This window comes from Oratosquilla oratoria, chromosome 5, assembly GCF_046742065.1.
Source record: "Oratosquilla oratoria isolate Oo_2021 chromosome 5, ASM4674206v1, whole genome shotgun sequence".
Taxonomy (NCBI): domain Eukaryota; kingdom Metazoa; phylum Arthropoda; class Malacostraca; order Stomatopoda; family Squillidae; genus Oratosquilla; species Oratosquilla oratoria.
This window is the reverse complement of record NC_134781.1, coordinates 29,618,408-29,643,021: the sequence shown is the minus strand read 5'-3', so window position 1 is coordinate 29,643,021 and position 24,614 is coordinate 29,618,408. Positions and strand designations below refer to the sequence as shown.

The following is a 24,614-nucleotide window of genomic DNA, read 5'->3' as shown; positions in this document are numbered from 1 at the left end:
TAAAGGAGAAACAGAGACGAGGTAAGCACAGCTGCCCACAGAAAACTAGGCCAAATTGAAGTCACGATAAGAGATAATAACAAATTCTTAAGAGTACAGCCTTTAGAAATATAATAGCATGGGATGTGTGCATTGATGTGCATATATTTTATATATTACATACTATACATTTTATATTGCAAATTGCGTATTGTATACTGTATTTCTATATTGTATATTTTGTATTGTATATTATATAATGTACATTTCCTTTTGCACAGTGCATGTTTTATGTTGTATATTCATATTGTATATTTCATATTTTATACTACAAAGTGCATATTTGTATTGTATATTGTATTTATTATTGTTATTATTATTATTATTATTATTATTGTTATTATATATATCATATAGACAAGGAGAATAAAACCTATATAAAAACACAATGGTCTAAACTCCTGAGAATAATGTATATATGATATATTATATATGCATATTATATATATATATATATATATATATACACATATATATATATACAGTATATATATATATATATGTATATATATATATATATATATATATATATATATATATATATATATGTGTGTGTGTGTGTGTGTGTGTGTGTGTGTGTGTGTGTGTGTGTGTGTGTGTGTGTGTACCTGAGGTGAATCGTTAGGAATAGCGTATGTCATACAAATAATTTCCGACAGTCGCCCCGGGAATCTAAACGGGGATTTGGCATCTATCGAAACCCCGGCTCGATTCCTGGAGCGACCGCCGAAAATTATATATATATATATATATATATATATATATATATATATATATATATATATATACATATATATATATATGTTTTTTTTTTTTTTTTTTTTACAGGCGAAAAAATGTAATCCCACATTTGTCAATCATGTGAAAACCATAGTTGGAGCAAAAAAGATTGGAGACAGGGAATCTATATATTTCGATTGCAAACTGCAATCCTCTTCAGTAGATACAAAGAATAGAAGAAGGCTACTTAAGTAGCACCCTTGACAACAAAAAGGGAAACGTTGGGAGAGGTCTCTACTCTCGGCTCACTCAGTATGTGGGGTCAAGAGGCATATGTTTTTTGACTAGGCTAGTGATGTTTGGGGACCATTGCCCCTTCGAAATGTTCGCATTGGGTTGATATTCAATAATAGTTGACTCCACCATTTTTCTCCTGAACTCACATCTAGATTTATAAATGAGCTCAGCTTTGTCAAATCTAAACAATGGTTAAATTGTTTAACATGTTGGAACACCGCTGAGCTTTCTTGTCCATACTTGATGGACCGTTTGTGTTCAATCATCCTAGTATCCAAATCCCTCCCAGTCTGTCCGATGTAAACTAGGTCACAGCCTTTACATGGTATCGAATAAACACCTTGACTATGTTCTTCTTTCAACCTTTGGTGGACATTCACCACTTTTTTATTAATGGTGTTGGGGGTAATAATGAATTAAATTTAATTTGTCTTTGGGAAGAAACTTGGTCGATGTAATAAAGGAATCCGAAAAGGGAACGACTAAGGAGCTCTTATCCAATGAAAATTTAGAGGAAATGGGGGTGTTGTTGAAAAAATTGGATCTCGCTCGACTGAGGGCTTTGACCAAGAACCAGTTCGGATAAGCTAACTTGCTAAGTTGAGATTTAATTATACTTACTTCTCCATCAAGAAACTGGGGGCTGCAAATCCTTAGAGCTCGAAGAAATACGAGGCGACGCTACTTTTTACTTTGGGTGACTGCTGAAGAAATGGAGATAATTACCAGAATAGGTTTCTTTTCTATAGACGGTAAAAACAAGCTTATCCCCGTCACGAACAATAAGAACATCTAAAAAGTTCTTCCCACTCAACTTTAGAATTAATGTTGAGGGCTAAAGAATTTGAATTAACAAAAAAGTTATCAAACGAACCCCAATTTTCATTCCACAGAGTAAAAATGTCATCCACGTATCAAAATAAGACCATGTCTGGGGGGTTAATGGTTGGGAGGAGAGTAGACTCAAAGTATTCCATATACAGATTGGCCAGTCAGGAGAGAGACCTGAACCCATGCAACAACCAAATTTTTGTCTAAAAAATAATTTCGAAAGGAAAAAAACATTTGAAGTAACACATAGGCGAATAAGAGCAATGATTTTTGTAACGGGGAGTGGGAATTTGTCCTGAAATGGTTGTAGCTTGGTTTCTAGGAAGGACAGGACGTCATCAACACAAACATGTGTAAAAAGAGAAATCACACCCATGCTAAGCATTTTACTGCTAGAAATATTCACTTGTGTTAATTTTATGATGAAATCCTCTGAGTGTTTTAAGTGGGAATCAGAAAAAGCACCAACAAGCGAGGATAATAGGTTTGCTATTCATTTGGAAAGTTTGTTGGTACAAGATCCTAGGTTGGGAATAATAGGTTTGAGGGGGATATCAGCTTTGGGTGATTTTAGAAAGCCTTCCAAAATTACACAAAGCTGATACCCCCCTTCCAAATTATACAAAGCTGATATCCCCAACACCATTAAAAAGTGGTAAATGTCCACCAAAGGTTGAAAGAAGTCAAGGTATTTATTCGACTGGGAGGGATTTGAATACTAGGATGATTGAACACAAACGGTCCATCAAGTATGGACAAGAAAGCTCAGCGGTGTTTCAACATGTTAAACAATTTAAACATTGTTTAGATTGGGACAAAGCTGAGCTCATTTATAAATCTAGATGTAAGTTCAGGAGAAAAATGGTTGAATAAACTATTATTGAATATCAACCCAATATGCACGTTTCAAAGGGGCAATGGTCCCCGAACATAATTTCAGGACTTTTCATCACTAGCCTAGTCAAAAAATATTTGCCTCCTGACCCCACATACTAAGTGAGCCGAGGGTAGAGACCTCCCAATGTTCCCCTTTTTGTTGTCAAGGGTGCTACTTAAGTAGCACTCTTCTATTCTTTGTATCTACTGAAGAGGATTGCAGTTTGCAATCGAAATATATAGATTCCCTGTCTCCAGTCTTTTTTGCTTCAACCGTGGTTTTCACATGATATATATATATATATATATATATATATATATATATATATACATATATATATATATATATTTATATATACTACTACTACTACTACTACACCGAAGATCCAAGGGTTTGTCCCACTTTGGCTCAGATAAGGTAACTGCCTCGGGTAAGGACACAGAGACATCTGTGACAGGTTCAGTCTGGGTTGACGCCACCTCCTTCAGCCAAACTGGGTAACCACTCACTTGGACACCGACATCTTTGGTCATGGCTCTGTTAATTTTTGTCCCTCTGTTCACCGCTCCTGGCTTTATGGAAACCTGTACACTAAGGTTTGTGAAACTTCGGACTTGGTGGTACAAACGCTTGAGTTGCAACAGAGGTGGATTTCATAGGCTGAAATGAGTAACACCCAAACTTTCCAGAAAGTCTGTGCATGGATGAATCATCTCTTGATCTATGCTAAGCTTCATATCTAAAGGCAAAGGTTTCAAGGATTCGTGAATTACGTAGTCAGCGACAGTGATGGTGGACTGGCTGGTGAGGTTATTTAATGTTTGCTGGAGAGAGGGTAGAGTGCTGGAGGACTGGAGGAGTGCCCGTATAGTTCCACTTTACAAGGGAAAAGGGGACAAGTGTGAATGTAGTAGTTTTAGAGGGATTAGCTTGTTAAGTGTAGTTGGGAAGGCTTATGGGAGGATCTTGATTGAGAGGATTAGGAGAGGAACAGGAGTAATTGGTGAGGAACAGTGTGGATTTAGGACGGGTAGAGGTTGTGTAGATCAGATCTTTGTGGTAAGACAAATATGTGATAAAGCTATAGGAAAGGGGAAGGATGTTTTTTGGGCTTTTATGGATCTGGAAAAGGCTTACGATAGGGTAGACAGAAAGGCACTGTGGAAGGTTATGCAGATATATGGGATAGGAGGAAAGCTTCTAGGAGCTGTCAAGAGTTTTTATGAGAGTAGTAGAGCTTGTTTCAGGATTAGAAATGGAGAGAGTGAGTGGTTCGAGGTAAAGGTGGGACTTCGTCAAGCATGCGTTATGTCGCCCTGGCTGTTCAACTTATACATGGATGGGGTAGTGCGAGAGGTAAATGCAAGGGTAGTGGGTCAGGGATTGGAGATGGTTAAAGAATATGGAAAAAAGTGGGAGGTGAGCCAGCTGTTGTTTGCGGATGACACTGCGTTTGTGGCAGGATCGGAGGAGGGATTGAGGAAGTTGATGACAGAGTTTGGGAGAGTATGTGATACAGGAAAGATAAAGATAAATGTGGGTAAAAGTAAGGTGATGAGATGTACAAGGGGTGAAAGTGGCAGCAGACTGGAAGTGAGCATTAAGGGAGAGCGACTGGAGGAAGTGGATAGTTTTAGATACTTGGGTGCAAATGTGGCAGGAAAAGGTGGAGTGGAGGTGGAGGTAGAATGTAGATTAAGAGAAGCGAGTAAATGCCTTGGTGGATTAAAGAGTGTAATGAGGAATAGACTTTTGGGAATGGATGCTAAGAGGAGACTGTATGAAGGAGTGATTGTGCCAACAGCATTGTATGGGGCAGAAACATGGAACATAAGAGAGGAAGAGAGAAGGAGTTTGAATGTGTTTGAGATGAGGTGTCTGAGAAGTATGATGGGGGTAACTAGGCTAGATAGAGTGAGAAATGAGGAGGTGAGGAGGAGAACGGGGGTGGAAAGGGAGTTGGGAGATAGGGTTGATGAAAGAGTATTAGGATGGTTTGGACACATGGAAAGAATGAGTGAAGAAAGACTAGTAAAAGAGGTATGGAAGGCAGATGTGGAGGGAGTGAACATGAAGGGACGTCCTAGGATGAGGTGGATGGATGGGGTGAAGGGGGCTTTGGGGAAGAGGAGAATGTCTGTTGAGGAAGGACGGGAGAGGACAGAAGATAGGGGTGAATGGGGAATGGTTGTATATGGATGATGCTATGATGCATGAGGTGGAATGGGTGGGGGGATGGGGGATGGGGTGGGGTGTGTGAGCAGGATTTGACGCAGCCCGAAGGGATTTCTCCCCGTCTTCTACTTTTGTGCGTGGGGGGGGGGGTCGCCGATTTAATGAAGCGGCCTTGCTGTGGATGTGCTGTGTCTTGCGACACTGCTTCTGACCCAGGGCAGTGGACAAGGTGCAGGGATGACCCGTCATCCAGGAGGTGCTAAGATAGGGGGGAGGGTGGAGGGGTGTGGAGTGTATTCAGGGATGAAATGGGTGGGAATGATTTTATGCCTTTTCCTTTTTGGCTACCTCCCTTGTAAGGGGGAAAAGCCTTGGTATATGTATGTATGAATTACAAATTGTTTTTATCTGTGATAAGGTACATAAGTGGCCTATGTAACGAAGAGAATAAAGAAACGATTTGACTGAAGGGGAGAGGAAAACTAGCAAAAGATACTTACAGAGATGTCTATGAAATTATCTGCCATAGGTAGTGGTTGCTGTGGGGAAGAAAAACCATCATATGCCTGTCACTGTCACCATAGTGACTTTCACATTCCATCTCAATTTTGCTGATAGTGGTACTTGCAGAAGGTGAATATTCATCATGCACACTTTGTAACATTTGAAAAAAAAGGTCTATATTAGTACGAATTCCTCCCTCCTGGTCAAGGATAGTTAGGCTTAACTCCTGCTGGGGTGGTGGTGGTGGAGGGATTCCACTTGATTGACCCTCAAAAAACAGATTTTAATTTGGTTGACTCCAATTGACAAGATATGGTCATAGGCCTATTATGGAAGCACCTGTTATCATGGTCATGCCTGTCACCTTCATGGAGTGGTGTGATCATATTCGTAGGCCTACTAATTGGAACATTAGTAAAGATGGATGCAACGTCAAGAGAGGAAAGAATTCCTCTAGCGGGAGTGTCATTAATGGAGTCCAGGAAATCTTTAGATGAGACGTAGCTGTGTTGCGTTGGGATGAGGGGCGTCAGAAGTTGGTTCAGGAGCTTGACAAGGTTGTATGTAGGCGTAGAGATCTGGTTGATGTTGGGACGTATAGGATTTCCTGGTTTGTGCGTCTTCACGTTCCCGTATAAATACCTATGCTTAAAATCACCGGAAATTTTCAGCGTTAATGGCGTCTATGATCTTATTGGTGCTTTTAGAAGACACCATCATTCTCGCTAAGGAAACATAAAGGTCTAGACTTTTCTTTCTAGAAACACTTATCATAAGAGACTTGCAACTTTCTATTAATATTCCATGTTTTAAGTAACAGAGGAACTTGAGTAATTTTTTCACTGAAAAGTAACACCAAAATATTTTTGTATCATAAATAATTAAGTACAGGGATGTGCAGGTTTAATCTTTTCAGGGATGTGCAGGTTGAATCTTTTAATGTTTTCTTAGAATCAAGAGCGTTATTTAAAAACATTCTAGAGCAGTGGTTCCCAGACTTTTTTTGTTTCAGTTTTACAACTACACGTACTAAGTTCACCTTAATCCTAATGACGGGTACCGCAATATTTTCTTGATTTTATTTTATTTTATTTTATTTTTTTTATTTATTTATTTTTTTTCACCCCTCCATTACCCCCGAATTTTTTTTACCTTCTCCCCAGGGGGTAATTTACCCACAGTTTGGGAACCACTGTTCTAGAGTATTCTAAGTTCAGACAAACATTGAAAATATACATAAACTCTTCATGAATAAACTCAGGGCTGCAGGTACGAAGGGCACGTAAAAACATAGAAGAAAATACTGAGCGTTTAACATTTTCGTTATGGGCTGAATGATAATGAACATATGAATGAACATTTGTAGGTTTTCTACAAACACTAAATTTAAACTCATTATATTCCTGTGAATAATTCACTCCAAAAACAGTAACTTACTATTTGTTTCTAAATCTACTGTAAATTTAATGAAGGGAACCAAGTCATTAAGATATTGTAAAAATAAATCTAAATCCTCCGTACATGGCCACAAGCAAAGAACATCATCAACATACCTATACCAGATAGCGTTAGATAGCAAAATATCACTCATTTTTTTTAAATCCATATATAAATTACTGAGAACAGGCGAAAGAGGATTGTCCATTGCCACACCAAAATTTTGAAACTATTATTCACCTTTGAATTCAAACTTGCAATTTTTCATACAAAATTAAACAATTCAATATTAACTATCCTTTGGTAATGGTAATGGTAGTTTATCCAATCACTCAGTAAGAAATATAGTAATGTTAATAATGGAAATATTAGTAAATATGAAGTAATGTCAAAGCTAACGAATTTGAAATTATGATTAATATTTAAATCATTAAGCTTCTCAACTAAATCTACATTATTCTTTATGTTAGAGTCAACATCAAAAGTCAACATCTGCCTCGACAGGTCACGGGAGGAGTCAGTAAGCGCAGAACCCAGCGTGTTGACACCTTAGACATGTGCAGTTCGCCGTGAATAATTTTCCACACACTGCCGTAACTAAGAGCAGTCTCATGCATGATCACGTGGATGGTTACTCGTCGGTCTTCCAGGATAAGATCCTCCAGTTTCTCCACTGTGGCCGCACTGTCCGTGAGTGATGGTCGTCTAGTTCTTGGCTCGTCTGTGAGGGACATGTGGCCAGTTTGAAAATTCCTCTTCCATCTCACAACAGTGTCATATGACGGGCAATCATCACCATAGACAGCCTTTACTTCATCATGGATTTGCCGGGCACTGTAACCCTTCAAATGCAGAACTTAATTACGCTGCGACCCTCAATATTTTCCATCTTGCAGGTTAGTGATATCTAGCAAAACCTGTAAAAAAAAAAAAAAAAAATTAAGAGAACATTTTTGCATCATGCATACGAGGACCAGTGATTACACTGACAAAAATTCATCGACTTAACTGAATAACTTCCGGGTGGTAATTAAAATACGATACCTCCTCGTATATATCTTTTGTGATTATATCAAAATGAGTGAGTCAAAACTAATAGTGATACATCACTTGGGAAACCCAGACCTACATACTTAACTACCAAATATTCGCTCACAAAGGAACGATTACGTTGAGAGGGGCGTGGGAGGTCAACTTGTTCATGCGCTCTGTCCCGTATTAGCTCTGGGCCTCCGTACTACCTGCTCACGGGAGACAGCGTAGGAAATCTATAATCTACCTGTAAATAGTGCATGTAAATGTTATGATATTGTATCTATTACATATGAGTAAAAACATGAGTCATATCTCAAGTACCTAAGGGCAGCTGGAGGTTAGATTTGAAGAAAATATTTTTTTCGGCCAGGTAATGTTTATTTCAGAAATAAGTTGTGCAAATCGAAACTGACAGCGTTATTGGCTGCACTTAAAACTAGGGAGGATAATTCAATGGACACCAAATACATATAGTGACAAAAATAAAAGAATAAATAAATAAAAGTATTTCCCTCAGCCCGTGTTCCCTTTACCTCCTATCCACAATAAATAAACTGATAATGCAGGAAAGACGACCTTGGCCAGTCTAACTACTTGAGTATGTTATCTTACCAATGCCCGTCAGCGATTCGGCGAGCAACGTTAACAGTCTGCTTACGTTACGTAACCAGTACCGGGCTGCCAAAGGTACGATTATTAAAAGAGTCTGGTAGATTATTTGTTACAAAATGGAACAATAACAACTAACAACTAACAACTACTAACGACGTTCATATTTGTTCTGCCTACTACCAGGCAGTTTTATAATGAAAGAGAAATCCTTTGTTGGAAAAAAATATATATATATATATATATATATATATATATATATATATATATATATATATATATATATATATACATATATACATATATATATATATATATACATATACATATATATATATATATATATATATATATACATATACATATATATATATATATATATATATATATATATATATATATATATACATATACATATATATAATTGTGCGTTTGGTGAAATAAACGTAACTTTCAATGGTACTCTGACGACAGGAGATACCACATATCTGCCTGACTTTATTTACATCACCCTCCTTATTTCAATAACAGTTTCGAAATATTGATAATGAATTAAAATATGGGTATGTTTTCTTTTCACTATATTATTCTGTTGACAAATGGCATTTGATTAGGTCTGATTTATTGTTTTAAAATGATTTTATTATTATTATTAAACAGTTTTGCTGTAGAAGCCGTGATCCAATCTGTTCCTGATTTTGTTATTTTATTCTGTATATACTGTATTTTCTGCACATAGAAATTAATTTCCCCTGCTTTTGTCGCCATGGTACTTCTTTAATAAATTTGTATATTCGTTTGCTTTACACCCAGAAATGTATGGTAAATTTCTATTCTTTTGTGCAGATTGTAGAACTATGGCCAAATATCTCAAAGGAAATACCATAGATGCTTTACAAATGAACCTATGAATATATTAATAAGCAAATAATGAGTAAATAGATAAATAAACATATAAATATAAAGATATAAATAAACAATATAATGAAGTCATACATAAACAAGTAACTAACTTCTAATAATAATCTAAATCGGTGGTTCTCCTGGGGTACCTGTGCGATTATGGGGTACGAATTGATAGCCAGTGCATTGGTACTGTATATTTACCATGAGAAAGTATAGTGTGGATTTATTCTAATCTACTAATTGACATTTCTAATTTTAAATGAAAACTTACCTTTGTTCAATCATTGAATATATCTAATAATTTACCAACATGGTTTGTATCACTGATCCTTTTCATGTGTTTGCATTATATTTATATTGGATGGGAGTACGAGATTTTTTTTTAGATAATCAAGGAGTACGGACAATGATAAAGGAGAATCACTGATCTACATGTATAGTTGTATACGAATCCACTGAAACCTAAACAAAATATATGAGAATAAAATTATCTGGCAACGCCTTTTATACTACAATGTAATATTTCATACCTATTCCCATTTATTTTCAAATGAAACTGCTGTTTTATATCGGAGACAGGCACAACTACCCTTGTCCATTTATGAATTTGTGCATCTTATAGCGCACTGATCTATCAAGGCACAGTATTTGCATTTCATCGCCGCACGTGGTAGTTACCAAATAGTAATCAATAATTGATATATAATCAATCTTGGTGGTCATTTCCCGCCATCCCACAAAGAAGGTATTATACTTGTTCTATTATAATCTTATTTTGTCAAAATTTCACTATTTTTTCAATATTCACAATTTCATTTTTTTTAACTATATCACAACTCTGACTTATTTGAAATTGCTCAAATGTTAGGGTGCGCTATGTTTTATAGTGATAAAATTAAAAAACAAGGTACGACTTATTCCTGATTTTCGTATTTCTTTATATTTGGTTATATTTGTGTGTTTGTTATGTGCTTAGTTTTCCCATTATCTATTCATTTTTATTTTTTAAGTTACTTGTGACCTTTACGATACGGAGAGAGTAAAAATATATACGACTTTATCTAAACGATAATTTTCATCAACAACACCCTATGACACGTTGTACGACATGTTCAACTAATCGATCGGGCAACACGCAGCCAGCTGACTGCCTGACTTCCAAACTCGATGCAGAATCAGTCTTAGGCTTGGCTTTCGTGTGTAGGTGTCGCTCATAGTGATTGTGGCAACAATGAATATTTCGCCTATAAGAACTGTTACAACATTTTTACAACGATGCCGAAATGTTACTCGTATGTCATCTTGCATTCACGTAAGATACGCAAGCACGACAAGGTAAGGTATTTGAGTATGTTGTCAAAATCGAATTTTTACGTAAATCGCTGCCCGGTATTACGCAAACCTAGAAATGTCATCGTTGAGATGTAGTTTTGTAGTATTATTTTAGTGGTTACTGTTATTTTGCTTTTGTGTGTACGGAGAATTGTAGCCAAGAACCTTAAAAAACCGAAGCTGTTGAAATAATTTCAACATTGCTAATAATAACAGAAGGGAGGGGGAGGGTAGTTCCGTCTCAAAGTTGTTTATAACTATAATGAAGCGCATCATCTTTCCAGAATGATATTTGAAAATTATACTATACCGTTTCTGTCACGAATAAAATTGTTCACATCACAAAATTTCCCACTAGGGGGAGGGTAGTTCCGTCTCAAAGTTGTTTATAAATATAATGAAGCGCATCATCTTTCCAGAATGATATTTGAAAATTATACTATACCGTTTCTGTCACGAATAAAATTGTTCACATCACAAATTTTCCCACTAGAAACACATAAGCCACATATCAAAATCGTTGGTTGGGTGATTCTTCAGAAATATTAGATTTACAAAGATATTCCAACCAGCTGAGTGTATAAGAGATGAAATCGTATACATTGATAACTTTAAGTAAATACACAGATTGTGGTCGATGTTCCCCCACAAACACTGAAACAGTACTAGTGTTGCACAAGTATCTCCACCGGTGTTTTGATTAACTGAAGAGGGGAGGGTAGTTCCTTGGTTCCTATAAGTGTTTTGTGTATATAAAGGTGTGAATGCACGAAATCCTATGTTAATAAGATCCAAGAATTCTACATAAGAACCCTAAATTATTAATCGCATGAACAAAAATTCAGCAACTGAGGGAAGGTCCTTAAACGTGATTCTTCAGAAATATTAGATTTACAAAGACATTCCAACCATTATATAAGAGATGAAATCGTATACATTGATAACTTTAAGTAAATACACAGATTGTGGTCGATGTTCCCACAAACACTGAAACAGTACTAGTGTTGCACAAGTATCTCCACCGGTGTTTTGATTAACTGAAGAGGGGAGGGTAGTTCCTTGGTTGGGTGAAACTATAAATTGTCCGATAATTTCTTAGTGGAGTATAAATATATTTCTAACAAGAATGGCTGTGCATGAATTTGCCCAATACATCTTTTTATTGGTTTAGAATTAATGAGTAAAATAGAGGTTTACCATGATATTCAAGTAAACGTGATAGTAACAGTTGCCTATATATGTATGTGTGTATATATATATATATATATATATATATATATATATATATATATATATATATATATATATAATTGTGTGTGTATAATGTAAGTAATGATTGACAGATATAGAGGTGAGGTGGCAAGATGAAAAGAGGCTAGAGTAGTGAGTTTATTCAGCGCCATACGTTTCGATCTTTACGGTCACTAGAAGAAGAAATAAATGATGAAATTCCTTTTTGGATACTATAGTGATGAAAACAGGGAACGGAATAAAATTCAAAGTTTATAGGAAACCATCAAACAAAGAAGATTACATTCATTTCTATCCTGCTCACAATACAAGAATCAAACCTGGAATAATCATCAGATTCATGTTGAGACCCTTAATTAAGAATATGTAGTAAAGAATTTTTACAGGATGAATTTCATCTTTTCATATTTCCAGTAATTAGCATATCCTTTAGGCTTCCTTATAAAATTGAAACACAAAGCCATCAAAATTATGGAAAGGAACACAACGCCTACAGAAAACAACAACAGAATCATTTCAGTTCCTAACTCGAAATATGCACCAATAGTTAGTAACTTCTTAAAAAAAAACTAGAATAAATTTAATTACTTCAACGGGAAAGAAAATTGGTAAACTTACAAATAAGGCAGAAAATTCACAAGAATATAAAAGTGTTATATATAAAATTCCTTGCATTCGTTGTGAGAAAGCTTATATCGGTGAGACAAGAGACTGGGAGAACACAAGAGGGATGTGAGATACCACAGAACATCGAATGCGCTTGTAGTTCATATCGACGAAGAACATAATTTGCCGAATTGGAAAGAAACCCACATATTACATAGAAGAAAAAGAGAAGGAAAGCTTTGTAGGCGGCATACGTTGCCACCGAAAACACCACTAATTCTCGTGTGTGTGTGTGGGGGGGGTTATGTCCTGGTCCCAAACGTCCGAGCTGCTAGCGGTCGGCGAGTGTGGGGAAATGAGACCGGGGTGACGTGGGTTATCAGATCACATTAAAAACTGTTGACGAATTTTGATTCTTCTCCTGTATATATATATATATATATATATATATATATATATATATATATATATATATATATATATATATATATGTATATATAAGATTGAAGGGAGATGAGTCCCCAGGAGTGTATAGCCTTCCTTGTAAAGATTGTGATTTAATGTACCTTGGTCAGACCGGAAGGGATCTTAACACCAGGTTAATGGAGCACAAAAGATCCATTAGGTATGCCCAAGAAAATTCCGCTGTATTCCAACACATCAGTACCAAAAATCACAGTCTTGACTGGGACAAGGCCTAAACAAAATTCAAGTCCAATTGTAGTTTTAGAAGGAAAATTGTTGAATCAGCCTTAATCGAAGAATGTCCGAACTTTAATATCACCAAAGGTCAATGGTCCCCGGACATAATCTCACGGCTAGCTGTGAGCCGCTTGGTTAAGAGTTATCACCCTCCTGACCCGGCTTCCCGCCCGTTTCCCTCCTGAACTCACATATCCCTCTGACTCCGCCCTGCGTGACGGGTTGTCCTGTTTTAACTCTGCGTGTTCCCCTTCTACTCACATCTCTTTGTACTTATGTCTCTGCGAATTCTTGTAATCTGTACTTTCTTGAAGAGGGCTGTAGCTATTAGCCGAAATTTAGAAGTTACACATTCTTCTAAAGTTCCCTTTTATTCCGACTATGGCGTCACAGATTACTCTGCGACGCATAGGGGGTTAGCGTAACGAGTGCCCTCTTTTCTGGATTACGTAACGTAAACAACGCGGGGTTAAGGATCCACGGGGTACTCGTCGCTAACATTTATTGGCAATAGAAAACACGACTTTCTCATCTTCACACAACAGGTGCTTCCGTTGAAACCATGGCAGCACACAGTAATTGGGAGGAAGAGTAGAAGTAGAAGTAGTAGGAGTAGGAGGAGGAGATGAAAAACTGTAAACAAACCAGAGCAACGCTCGTTACTAACAGCTTTTATACAGAATTACAAATAATCTGAACATGAAATACGAGCAGCTTTAAGGCTAAATTCATTATGACATACAAGAAACAATATACCAGATCTAAAACTAAATTCAGCTCAAAACTCACCGAGTAGGCCGCGAAGGGAGCGAGGTATACAACTGAAGGCGTTTCAAACCACACTGGCTGGAGGCGCGACGTAACATCGCACCACCGCAACAGGTTCTTACACACCTTCTTAAGTCTAATTCTTAAAGTGAACATTGTACAAATAATGAGATGCTATCTTGCAGCACAGCTTGCAGACAACTTACAACGATAGTATTCTTAAGCAGACGAAGCTTCTGCTCGCAGCATACTTAAATTAAACATTACGAAAAAACAAACTTGAAAACCTCTTCCGAGGGGAAACGAGCCTTACGACAAAAAGATATGTAAACATGGGGATACACGGACATATAAAAAAGCCCCGTTACCTCTCGTAACGGCACACTCCCTTCCTAATTTTCTAGGGGGAAAAATTACCAAAACTATTGACCTAGCAACACAAGCTCAGAAATGGGTCTTACATATTCATGGGCTTTGTTGTTTACCACAACTCTTACTTGGACCTTCCTGACTAAATCATCCTTGCCAGGGAATACTTTGTTTACAATACCCAAGGGCCACTGTCCTTGGGGACACTCTTGATTTTTTACCAACACTACATCATCCACCTTTACATTTGGAGAGGAATTGACCCACTTTCTTCTGGGTTGTAAAGAGGAAAGATACTCTTTCTTCCATCTCTTCCAGAATTCCTCAGCAAGGTGATGGACATGCTTCCATTGAGATTTGTATACTGCCTTAATATCTATCTCTTCAGGAAGAGTTACAGGAATATCAGTTTTCTGAGTGAGAAGGATGGACGGAGACAAAATGAAAGGACTACTAGGGTCCGAGGAAACAGGAACTAAAGGTCTGGAATTCACGATCTTACATACTTCTGCAAAGAAGGTTACTAACACCTCATGTGTTAATGCCTTGGGGTGATGGTTAGTCAGTATCACATTCATGATGTTGCGGACTATCCCCACCATACGCTCCCATGCTCCACCCATGTGAGAAGCATGAGGAGGGTTAAACAACCAAGTGCAACCTTGACTTGACAAGAAACTATTGACATCACCACCTTCATCGGTAATGGCAAGCAAGTTCAGTGCTTTGACAGCACCTACAAAGTTCGTGCCTCTGTCAGAACGCATCATCTTAACTGGGCCACGAATACAAATGAATCTCTTTAAGGCATTAATGAAGGAAGAAGTACTCAATTCTTCTACAGTCTCTATGTGGATAGCTCTGGAAACAAGACAGGTGAACAGAACGCCCCATCTTTTACTTTCGAGGAAGGAACTTCTAGTGCGCCGAGTTTTTATATGCCAGGGGCCAAAAAGGTCAACTCCTACATAGGAAAATGGCGGATTGGGAGTAAGTCTATCGACGGGTAAGTCTCCCATCTTCTGAACACACACCTTACCTCTTACCCTTTTACAGGTGACGCATTTGGAAATGACCTTAGAAATGGTACGTTTCCCTCCCAAAATCCAGAAACCACCTGTACGGACGGCTCCTTCTGTAATCACTCTCCCTTGGTGGTGCACTGTCTCATGGTAGTGACGGATCAACAACAAGCCTAAGTGGGATTCCTTTGGAATAATAATAGGCCTTGCAAGCATACCAAGTACATCACTGCCTTGACTCAACCTGCCTCCTACACGAAGTAGGCCCTTCTGGTCTAAATAAGGAGACAGAGATGCAATGGGACTGGAAGGAGGTAAACAAACTTCACCTTGCAATTTAGTCATGGCAGACGAGAAATAATCCTTTTGGTATGTCTGAACAATGAAATCAGCTGCATCTTCTAGTTGATCGGGTGACTTATGTTTGTTGCATATATGCCAACCTGAACAACACTTGTTACCTTGTTTGAAAGAACGGGCTATATGCTTAAGGAGAGCTACCGCTCTTACAAGTCTCCTCCAACAGGAGAAATTAGAGAACCTCTGAGCTAATGACGCAATTGCAGGCTCTACATTGCTTTTGTTTGCACTAACAAGGGGTTCAGACTCAATTGTGTAGTCTGATACCTTTACTTCTTTATCTGTCTCAGGGCTTACAAGAGGAAAACTTCCACTGGTGGATACAACATCCTCAAATAAGCTTGAGGGACCTGACAACCAATCACTCTGATTTAGGTTGGTTATTTCAAGACCACGGGTAGCCAGGTCTGCTGGATTACAATCTGTAGGTACATAATGCCATTGGTTAGGTTCGGTGGACGACCTAATGTGGTCTACTCTGTTACTCACGTAGACCTGAAATCTACGCCTTTCATTATGAATATAGCCCAAGACAATCATGCTGTCAGAATAGAAATGCCTTGCGTCTAAGGGTTTGTCCAAGCAATCCGAGATGGAATTGCTGAGATTAACTGCCATCACTGCAGCACACAACTCTAACCTGGGAATAGTATGACCATGGTTGGGAGCTACTTTAGCTTGTCCCCTCACAAAACACACCTGGTAGCTTTTGGTATCACTGAAAACCTTAAGATATGATACAGCTCCTACTGCTACTCTGGAAGCATCTGAAAAGGTATGAAGCTCTATCCTGTGAGCTTGAGACAAAGAAATACTAGCAAACTGACGATTGATGCTTATATCCTTGAGGTCCCTTAAGGACGTTAGCCATCTGGACCATTTGGTATGGATCTTAGCTGGTATGGGTTCATCCCAACCACACTTTAGATTGGTTATCTCTCTTAGGAGTAGTTTTCCCACTATTATTACTGGGGCTAAGAATCCCATGGGGTCAAACAGACTATTTACAACAGACAGTATCCCTCTTTTTGTCGAAGGCTTGTCTGAATCCATGAACTTATAGACGAAAACGTCTCTTTGGATGTCCCATAAGAGGCCCAGGCTAGACTGCATAGGCATAGAGTCAGAAGTTAGGTTCAGCTCCTGAAGGTTATCAGCCAGCTCACTGGTGGCAAACTTTTCCAGCACTTCCTTACTGTTGGAAGGGATCTTGTGCAAGCGCAGGCGTCCTCCTTCTTGAAGTGCTGACTTAGAGTCTTGGATTAACTTGTAAGCAGTCTCCGCATCTGGCAGAGATGCTAACCCATCATCCACGTAGAAATTGTTCTCTATGAAATAGCGAACTTCAGGAGAGGCATCTTCTACAGACTTACGCAAGCCATAGGTGGCAATGGCGGGAGATGGCGTGTTCCCAAAAACGTGAACAGTCATTCTATACTCAATCAACCTTTCATCAGGGTCATTATTCTTGTACCAGAAGAATCTGAGATAATCTCTTTGCTCAGTCTTCACTTTGAAATTGTAGAACATCTGTTCTACATCAGCTGCCACTGCTACAGCTTCCTGACGGAAACGTAGAAGAATCCCGAGAATACTGTTTGTCATATCAGGACCTGACATCAGCATATCATTTAGGGAGAACTCTCTGGATTTGGCAGAAGAGTCGAACACAACCCTGATCTTGTCAGGTTTCTTAGGGTGGTACACCCCAAACAATGGAAGATACCAGCACTTCTGATCAGACTTCAATGGTGGTGCAACCTCAGCATGCCCACGATCTAACATCTTTTGCATGAAGGCCATCATATGCTGACGTTTTTCCGGCTTTGTGCTGAGGCTACGATGGAGAGACAGTGTGCGGTGCCACACAAAGTCTCTATTATTACTGGTGGCTACAACATTGGGACGGAAAGGCAGTGGCGCGACCCAATGACCACTTTGATCCTTGCGGAACTCTGAGTTCATAACATCCAAGAACTTCCTGTCTTCAATCGACAGGGCGGCCTTGTCATCATCTTTGGTTACCTTGAACAAATCATCCTTTACTTCAGAAACATGAATCTGGTTACCACATGGTGCGACTATAGAGGGACGTCTATCATGTACAAAGGATGTTTTGAAACTGCTAATGACAGGAGGCCTACAAGTGCCATGGAGACACACTTCCCCAATGATTGCCCAACCCAGACTGGTCTGTTGAGCTAGAGGGGCATTGACAGGTCCAATTCTCTGGTAAAAAATGTAATGAGCTGAAGGCACATCTCGACCAATGATGAGTAGAATCTCAGCTTCAGGAACCAGAGGTGGAATACATTCGGCCAGATCGGACAGATGGGGATAACCACGAGCTATGGCGGGGGTGGGTATCTCTTCTCTTACATTGGGAATGCTGTCGCATTCCACTAACTGAGGGATATGTACCTCTTGTGAGTTATGCCAAGACACGATGGTGTAATTTTTGGTGGTGCGCCCAGAAGCGCCCGTTACACCTGCACAGGTAGCTAGACGATATGAAACCCGATTGCTCAGCTTGTCAAACAAATCGAAAAACTCAGACCTTGCTAAAGAGCAATTGCACTGATCGTCTAGGATGGCATAACACCACACTCCGAGCTCTGGCTTACTTTCAGGATAGACCTTTACCAAGAAGGTCTTGGCGCAGGACTTACTCATGGAGGTGGGGTTACTGCATATCAAGGTACATTTGGAATTGACCGCAGCATCCTCCCCTCCCTGAGTCTTTACTATGGGGGTAAGAACATTTGGAAGCGGCACTTGATTGACTACAGGGGAGCGAGGTGTTTTATCTTGAGCAACCTCCCTTCCATGCTGTGTAACCGCTTGAGTCGAACTCCTCTTCGACCTGGGTTCATCGTGATGTAAGGCAGTCACATGAGTATGGGCCTTACAGAGTTTGCAGAAAGTTCTCTCTTTGCAGCTGGAAGGAGGATGGTTACCTTTGCAACATCTGTTGCACACTCCTTTATCGTTTAAGAAAACCTTCCTCTCGCTCACTGACATGGTGCGAAAAGCCCTGCAGAAATCCAAATGGTGTACGTAGGCATCATGGTAGACGCAAAAAATCTCCCTTTTCTGCCTTTCTTTGCTCGGTAGGACTAGCGGCGCCAACAGACCTGTCAGCGCCCATGGTCGACTTACTGCCACTGGACAACATGGTGTCAGTCTTCTTCACACGTACTTGAGGAAACTTAGAGGGAGGTGGCTTCTCTGGTTTCACAAAACCATCGGCTCCAAGGCTTTGATAAGAGAAACATGGATCATTCTCGACCCTTGCCATCTCCTTCACAAACTCAATGAAGAAGGAGAAAGGTGGGTACGGCACACCGTGAGCAGTCTTGTAGTTCATGGCTCTGCCAGTCCACGCTTTCTGTATACAGGGTGGAAGTTTTGCGACAATGGGATTGATGCCTGACGAGGCGTCATAATATGCAAACAGTGTACTGTATACAGGGTTAGCCTTCAAGGCTTCTATCTGATACAGAATGTCACACAGGTCGTATAACCTTAAGGTGTCTCTAGGTGAAATCCTAGAGAAGTTGGCGAGCTTCTTTTTAATTGAAGTCTCAATGATCGAAGGGGCAGCAAACCTGTCATCCAAGCGCTCCCAAATTCTACTGCACGCCAGGTTTGGATTCTTGGCATTTGAGTTTCTGGTTGTACGGGCCCATTCTTTAGACTCAGGACCTAGGTACTTAACTAACAGGTCTATTTCCTCCTTACATGAGGTGCCTAACTCTTGCACGACTTCCTTGAAACTCTCTTTCCAAACAGCATAGTCTTCCGCAGTGTCATCAAACGTAGACAGCCTGCTAAGAAGTAAATCCTTCCGCAAGAAGAACTTGCTCAAATCGGCAGAATTGGAGGTTGTCCCCAATCTAGGAGATGCACTACGAGGAGGTTTTACTACAGGTGGTGACACATAAGAAACATGGTTAGCAACAGGTTGCTGCGCAGGTTGCAGAGACCTCACCTTTACCTTTTCGATACGAGGTTCAAAACTGAATGGAACATTGTTAGCAGGCTGTGAGTTAACTCTGAAATCAGAACAGGGCTTGAAAACAGGGCTTTCAGGATTCAAGCCTACCAGATCCTTCTGACTAGCGGAAACATCGACTATACCACCCTGTTGCTCCACATATAGTTGGGTGCGGGTAGCGACTGTACCTTTTAATTGGTCCCAGTCACTGCATGTTTCCCAATCATCGTCGGGTCCTAAGTGCCTAAGTTCGGCTTCGGCTTCTTCCAACTCCTTTTGCTGTGTCATAAGTTTGAACTTGGCCTGCATTTCAGCCTGCTCTTTCATAAGCTGACCCTCCTGTTCGGCAAACTTAACTCTGATACGAGCGGTCTCCACCTTGGCTCGTTGCTTCCTTGCAACACTAACACTGGTGCTACTGGAACGACCTGACCTAACCGACCTTCTTGAACTGCCCTTCATGGAAGGGGGCATACAACGCTCAGAGTGGTCGACGAGGGATAAAGGAACTTGACTGGACTTCGGGTCATCTTGTAAAAACGGTTCAGTGTGGTGTTCCTCTTCCGTGACTTCAACTGAGGAAGAGGAAGCATAGTTACTGATTACCTGACGAAAAGATGCCTGAAAATCCCTGTCTTCGTGCTTCACTGATTCAGCACGAGCCAGACTTTCTGGAGTACGTTCACGCATTAAGAATTCCAGGTACCTTTTTACAGTATCCTGGTACACAGCGTGGGCCTCATACAACCAAGGACCATGATTCGGTTCTTCCAATAAGGCTTGTACTCCTTCTCTACTCGCCTTTACCCTCTCTTCATGCTGATCAGACGCTCTCTGAAAAGCCTCTTGCCCTTCAGCCGTGAGGACTCTGACCCTACCAGAGACGGGTCCTTCATCTATACTGTGGTTGGAAGACATATTGCCAAGTGAGAGAAACAGTGAGAGACAAGACAGTAATATGATAAAGAAGACAAGGAAAACTCGAACTTAATCGAAAACCACGGAGTACGTTACCACACTCCTAACTATACGACTATTGAGGTAGACAACAACAGATTAAACCCTACATTTGGTTCAATCTAAAAATGCACATTAGTCGCATGCTTATATTAACATATGACAGGATTTAGGCAAGGTAGCTTGCCTTCAAAGGAAAAACACATGCTCTGCGACGAGGTGTTATGTAAACACTGTTGGGGCTTGGCAACCATACGTTGTTGCCACATCACACTCGCGCGCCGATACGATCACTAAGACTGCCACATCACACTCGCGCGCCGATACGATCACTACACTTTGGCTTGCGCTACACTACACTTTTACTTGCGCTACAAAACCAAGCGCACACACGTAAACTTATGCCAGGAAGGCGACACATCAAGTTCATGTGGTGACGACGAGGGGAATCTAGACGTGGCAACGGCGTGCAGGGCGTGGTCTGGCCACATCCTCAAGATGGACTTGGCATACTGCATGGCTAACTTTTAACTCCTTCGCAGCGGCTCTTTTCATTCACCTCTTCACGAAAGCGATTTTCTTGGCAGAGAGCGCCAATGGCCATCGTTTTTCATTATGGCGTCACAGATTACTCTGCGACGCATAGGGGGTTAGCGTAACGAGTGCCCTCTTTTCTGGATTACGTAACGTAAACAACGCGGGGTTAAGGATCCACGGGGTACTCGTCGCTAACATTTATTGGCAATAGAAAACACGACTTTCTCATCTTCACACAACAGGTGCTTCCGTTGAAACCATGGCCGCACACAGTAATTGGGAGGAAGAGTAGAAGTAGAAGTAGTAGGAGGAGGAGGAGGAGATGAAAAACTGTAAACAAACCAGAGCAACGCTCGTTACTAACAGCTTTTATACAGAATTACAAATAATCTGAACATGAAATACGAGCAGCTTTAAGGCTAAATTCATTATGACATACAAGAAACAATATACCAGATCTAAAACTAAATTCAGCTCAAAACTCACCGAGTAGGCCGCGAAGGGAGCGAGGTATACAACTGAAGGCGTTTCAAACCACACTGGCTGGAGGCGCGACGTAACATCGCACCACCGCAACAGGTTCTTACACACCTTCTTAAGTCTAATTCTTAAAGTGAACATTGTACAAATAATGAGATGCTATCTTGCAGCACAGCTTGCAGACAACTTACAACGATAGTATTCTTAAGCAGACGAAGCTTCTGCTCGCAGCATACTTAAATTAAACATTACGAAAAAACAAACTTAAAAACCTCTTCCGAGGGGAAACGAGCCTTACGACAAAAAGATATGTAAACATGGGGATACACGGACATATAAAAAAGCCCCGTTACCTCTCGTAACGGCACACCGACTGTGGGTTCTTTGTGATTATTAATTACAAATGTGCTACATTTTGTTTATATATATATATGTATATTGTATATTTAGGGCGCAGATTCTCACTAATACACACGGAGTTAAACACAACAGCATTTTGGCACTGGTTAATCTTCTTACTGAGATTTTCAATTTTCCTCACAGTAGGTCTCATTTCAGGAGGGTGGGCAAATACAAGCCTTCCAAATTCTTCCATATTTAATTTAACGTTTCGACTTCAGGGAGTCATCTTCAGAATGGTTACAAGAGAAAAGTCACAATTTTCAAAGCTACATGATTCACAATTGACAATGGTGTACAGACAACATGGGTTTAAATATGGGCCGCTTGGGAACGGTGCATGGTTCGTGGTCCGTTACGTAGCCGGATACTACGTCTTGGAAGGGAAGGGGGAGGAGGAGGGAGAGGGGGGGAGTCAGGTAAGGTAGGTCTTCTCGCTGGGTCACCACGCTGGTCATGTGGGGGTTGGTGAGGTGTAGGAGGGGGAGGGGGAGAGGAAGGAGGTGGGTGTTGCTGTTGTTGGGCTGCAAATCTCGTGGAAGAATTAAATAGCGGGATGGCAGAAATCATATTACATTGAATATTAATAATTGGAGCTCTCTCCCTAATGTGGATGGCTTCAAGCATTTTTAGTTCCTTAATTTTGGCACAGTGTGCAACTATCCTAGTGTTATCCACGATTGTCTTCCTATCGATTAAAGCCTGGTGGTATTGGAGGTGGTGTTGTTTAATTGCTCCTTGTTGTAAATGTAGGGACAACCGTCTACTCAGTTGGCATGTCGTGAACCCAATGTATGAAGAATTACGAGGTGCGCAGCCCCCAGTTTTACAGTGATATTCATAAATGACATTGGTTCTCGATAATATTTCCATTTGTTCCTCTTGGCATATGCTCCACTTAGAACTTACTTACCTGCGCCAGATGCTAGTAAATAACGGTTATTCTAATCAAGACTTTGATAGTGTATCTAAGGATTTGCTAGAACGTAAAGTTGCTGTGAATACACCGGACCAAGCCAAGACCGTTACCGTATTTTACCAGAATATTTATTGTAGTTCGTACCGCCATGATGAGAAACACATGAAAGACATCATACATAGAAATTGTAAGCCAATAGGTGATTACGATAACTTAAAAGTTATCATATTCTATGACAACCCCCGTACCTGCTCCCTTGTTGTGAAAAACAATCTGTCTGGCAATGGCGGCATATTATCGAGAACCAATGTCATTTATGAATATCACTGTAAAACTGGGGGCTGCGCACCTCGTAATTCTTCATACATTGGGTTCACGACATGCCAACTGAGTAGACGGTTGTCCCTACATTTACAACAAGGAGCAATTAAACAACACCACCTCCAATACCACCAGGCTTTAATCGATAGGAAGACAATCGTGGATAACACTAGGATAGTTGCACACTGTGCCAAAATTAAGGAACTAAAAATGCTTGAAGCCATCCACATTAGGGAGAGAGCTCCAATTATTAATATTCAATGTAATATGATTTCTGCCATCCCGCTATTTAATTCTTCCACGAGATTTGCAGCCCAACAACAGCAACACCCACCTCCTTCCTCTCCCCCTCCCCCTCCTACACCTCACCAACCCCCACATGACCAGCGTGGTGACCCAGCGAGAAGACCTACCTTACCTGACTCCCCCCCTCTCCCTCCTCCTCCCCCTCCTCCTCCCCCTTCCCTTCCAAGACGTAGTATCCGGCTACGTAACGGACCACGAACCATGCACCGTTCCCAAGCGGCCCATATTTAAACCCATGTTGTCTGTACACCATTGTCAATTGTGAATCATGTAGCTTTGAAAATTGTGACTTTTCTCTTGTAACCATTCTGAAGATGACTCCCTGAAGTCGAAACGTTAAATTAAATATGGAAGAATTTGGAAGGCTTGTATTTGCCCACCCTCCTGAAATGAGACCTACTGTGAGGAAAATTGAAAATCTCAGTAAGAAGATTAACCAGTGCCAAAATGCTGTTGTGTTTAACTCCGTGTGTATATATATATATATATATATATATATATTATACACACACACACACACACACATATATATATATATATATATATATATATATATATATATGTATGTATATTGTAAATCTGTAAACACCCTATTCAATTTAAGGGTTTGTTTGACGGACGTTTCGATAACCGACCAGGAATCGTCTTCGGGGTGTCTATTGGTTACAAGATTGTGCTACATTTTGTTTAGTGATATATATATATATATATATGTGTGTGTGTGTGTGTGTGTTAATATATATGTAATATATTACACACACACACACACACACACACACACATATATATGTATGTATATTGGAAAACTGTAAACACCAGATTCAATTGAAGGGTTTGTTTGCCCGACGTTTCGATTCC

General features: G+C 39.9%; 2 protein-coding genes across 3 annotated transcripts in view; one reads left to right on the top strand and one right to left on the bottom strand.

Annotated features, from left to right (window-relative positions):
* Nucleotides 1-10,586: 10,586 nt before the first annotated feature.
* The window catches only part of LOC143025426 (L-2-hydroxyglutarate dehydrogenase, mitochondrial-like), a 98,188-nt gene continuing 84,160 nt past the window's right edge, over nt 10,587-24,614 (top strand). Inside the window, exon 1 of one of the 2 annotated variants that reach the window (XM_076185085.1) lies at nt 10,587-10,765. In XM_076185085.1, coding sequence (XP_076041200.1) covers nt 10,662-10,765 — 104 coding nt within the window. In that variant the 5' untranslated portion in view covers nt 10,587-10,661. The remainder of the gene's footprint in view (nt 10,766-24,614) is intronic. The other variant, XM_076185084.1, reaches the window with a different exon arrangement.
* On the bottom strand, nt 13,717-17,037 carry LOC143025425 (uncharacterized). Its single transcript, XM_076185083.1, has 2 exons — nt 14,111-17,037; nt 13,717-13,954 (listed from the first exon to the last, which is right to left on the bottom strand). Exon 1 carries the CDS (start codon nt 16,957-16,959, stop codon nt 14,512-14,514), a length of 2,448 nt encoding a protein of 815 aa, XP_076041198.1. The 5' UTR covers nt 16,960-17,037; the 3' UTR covers nt 13,717-13,954; nt 14,111-14,511.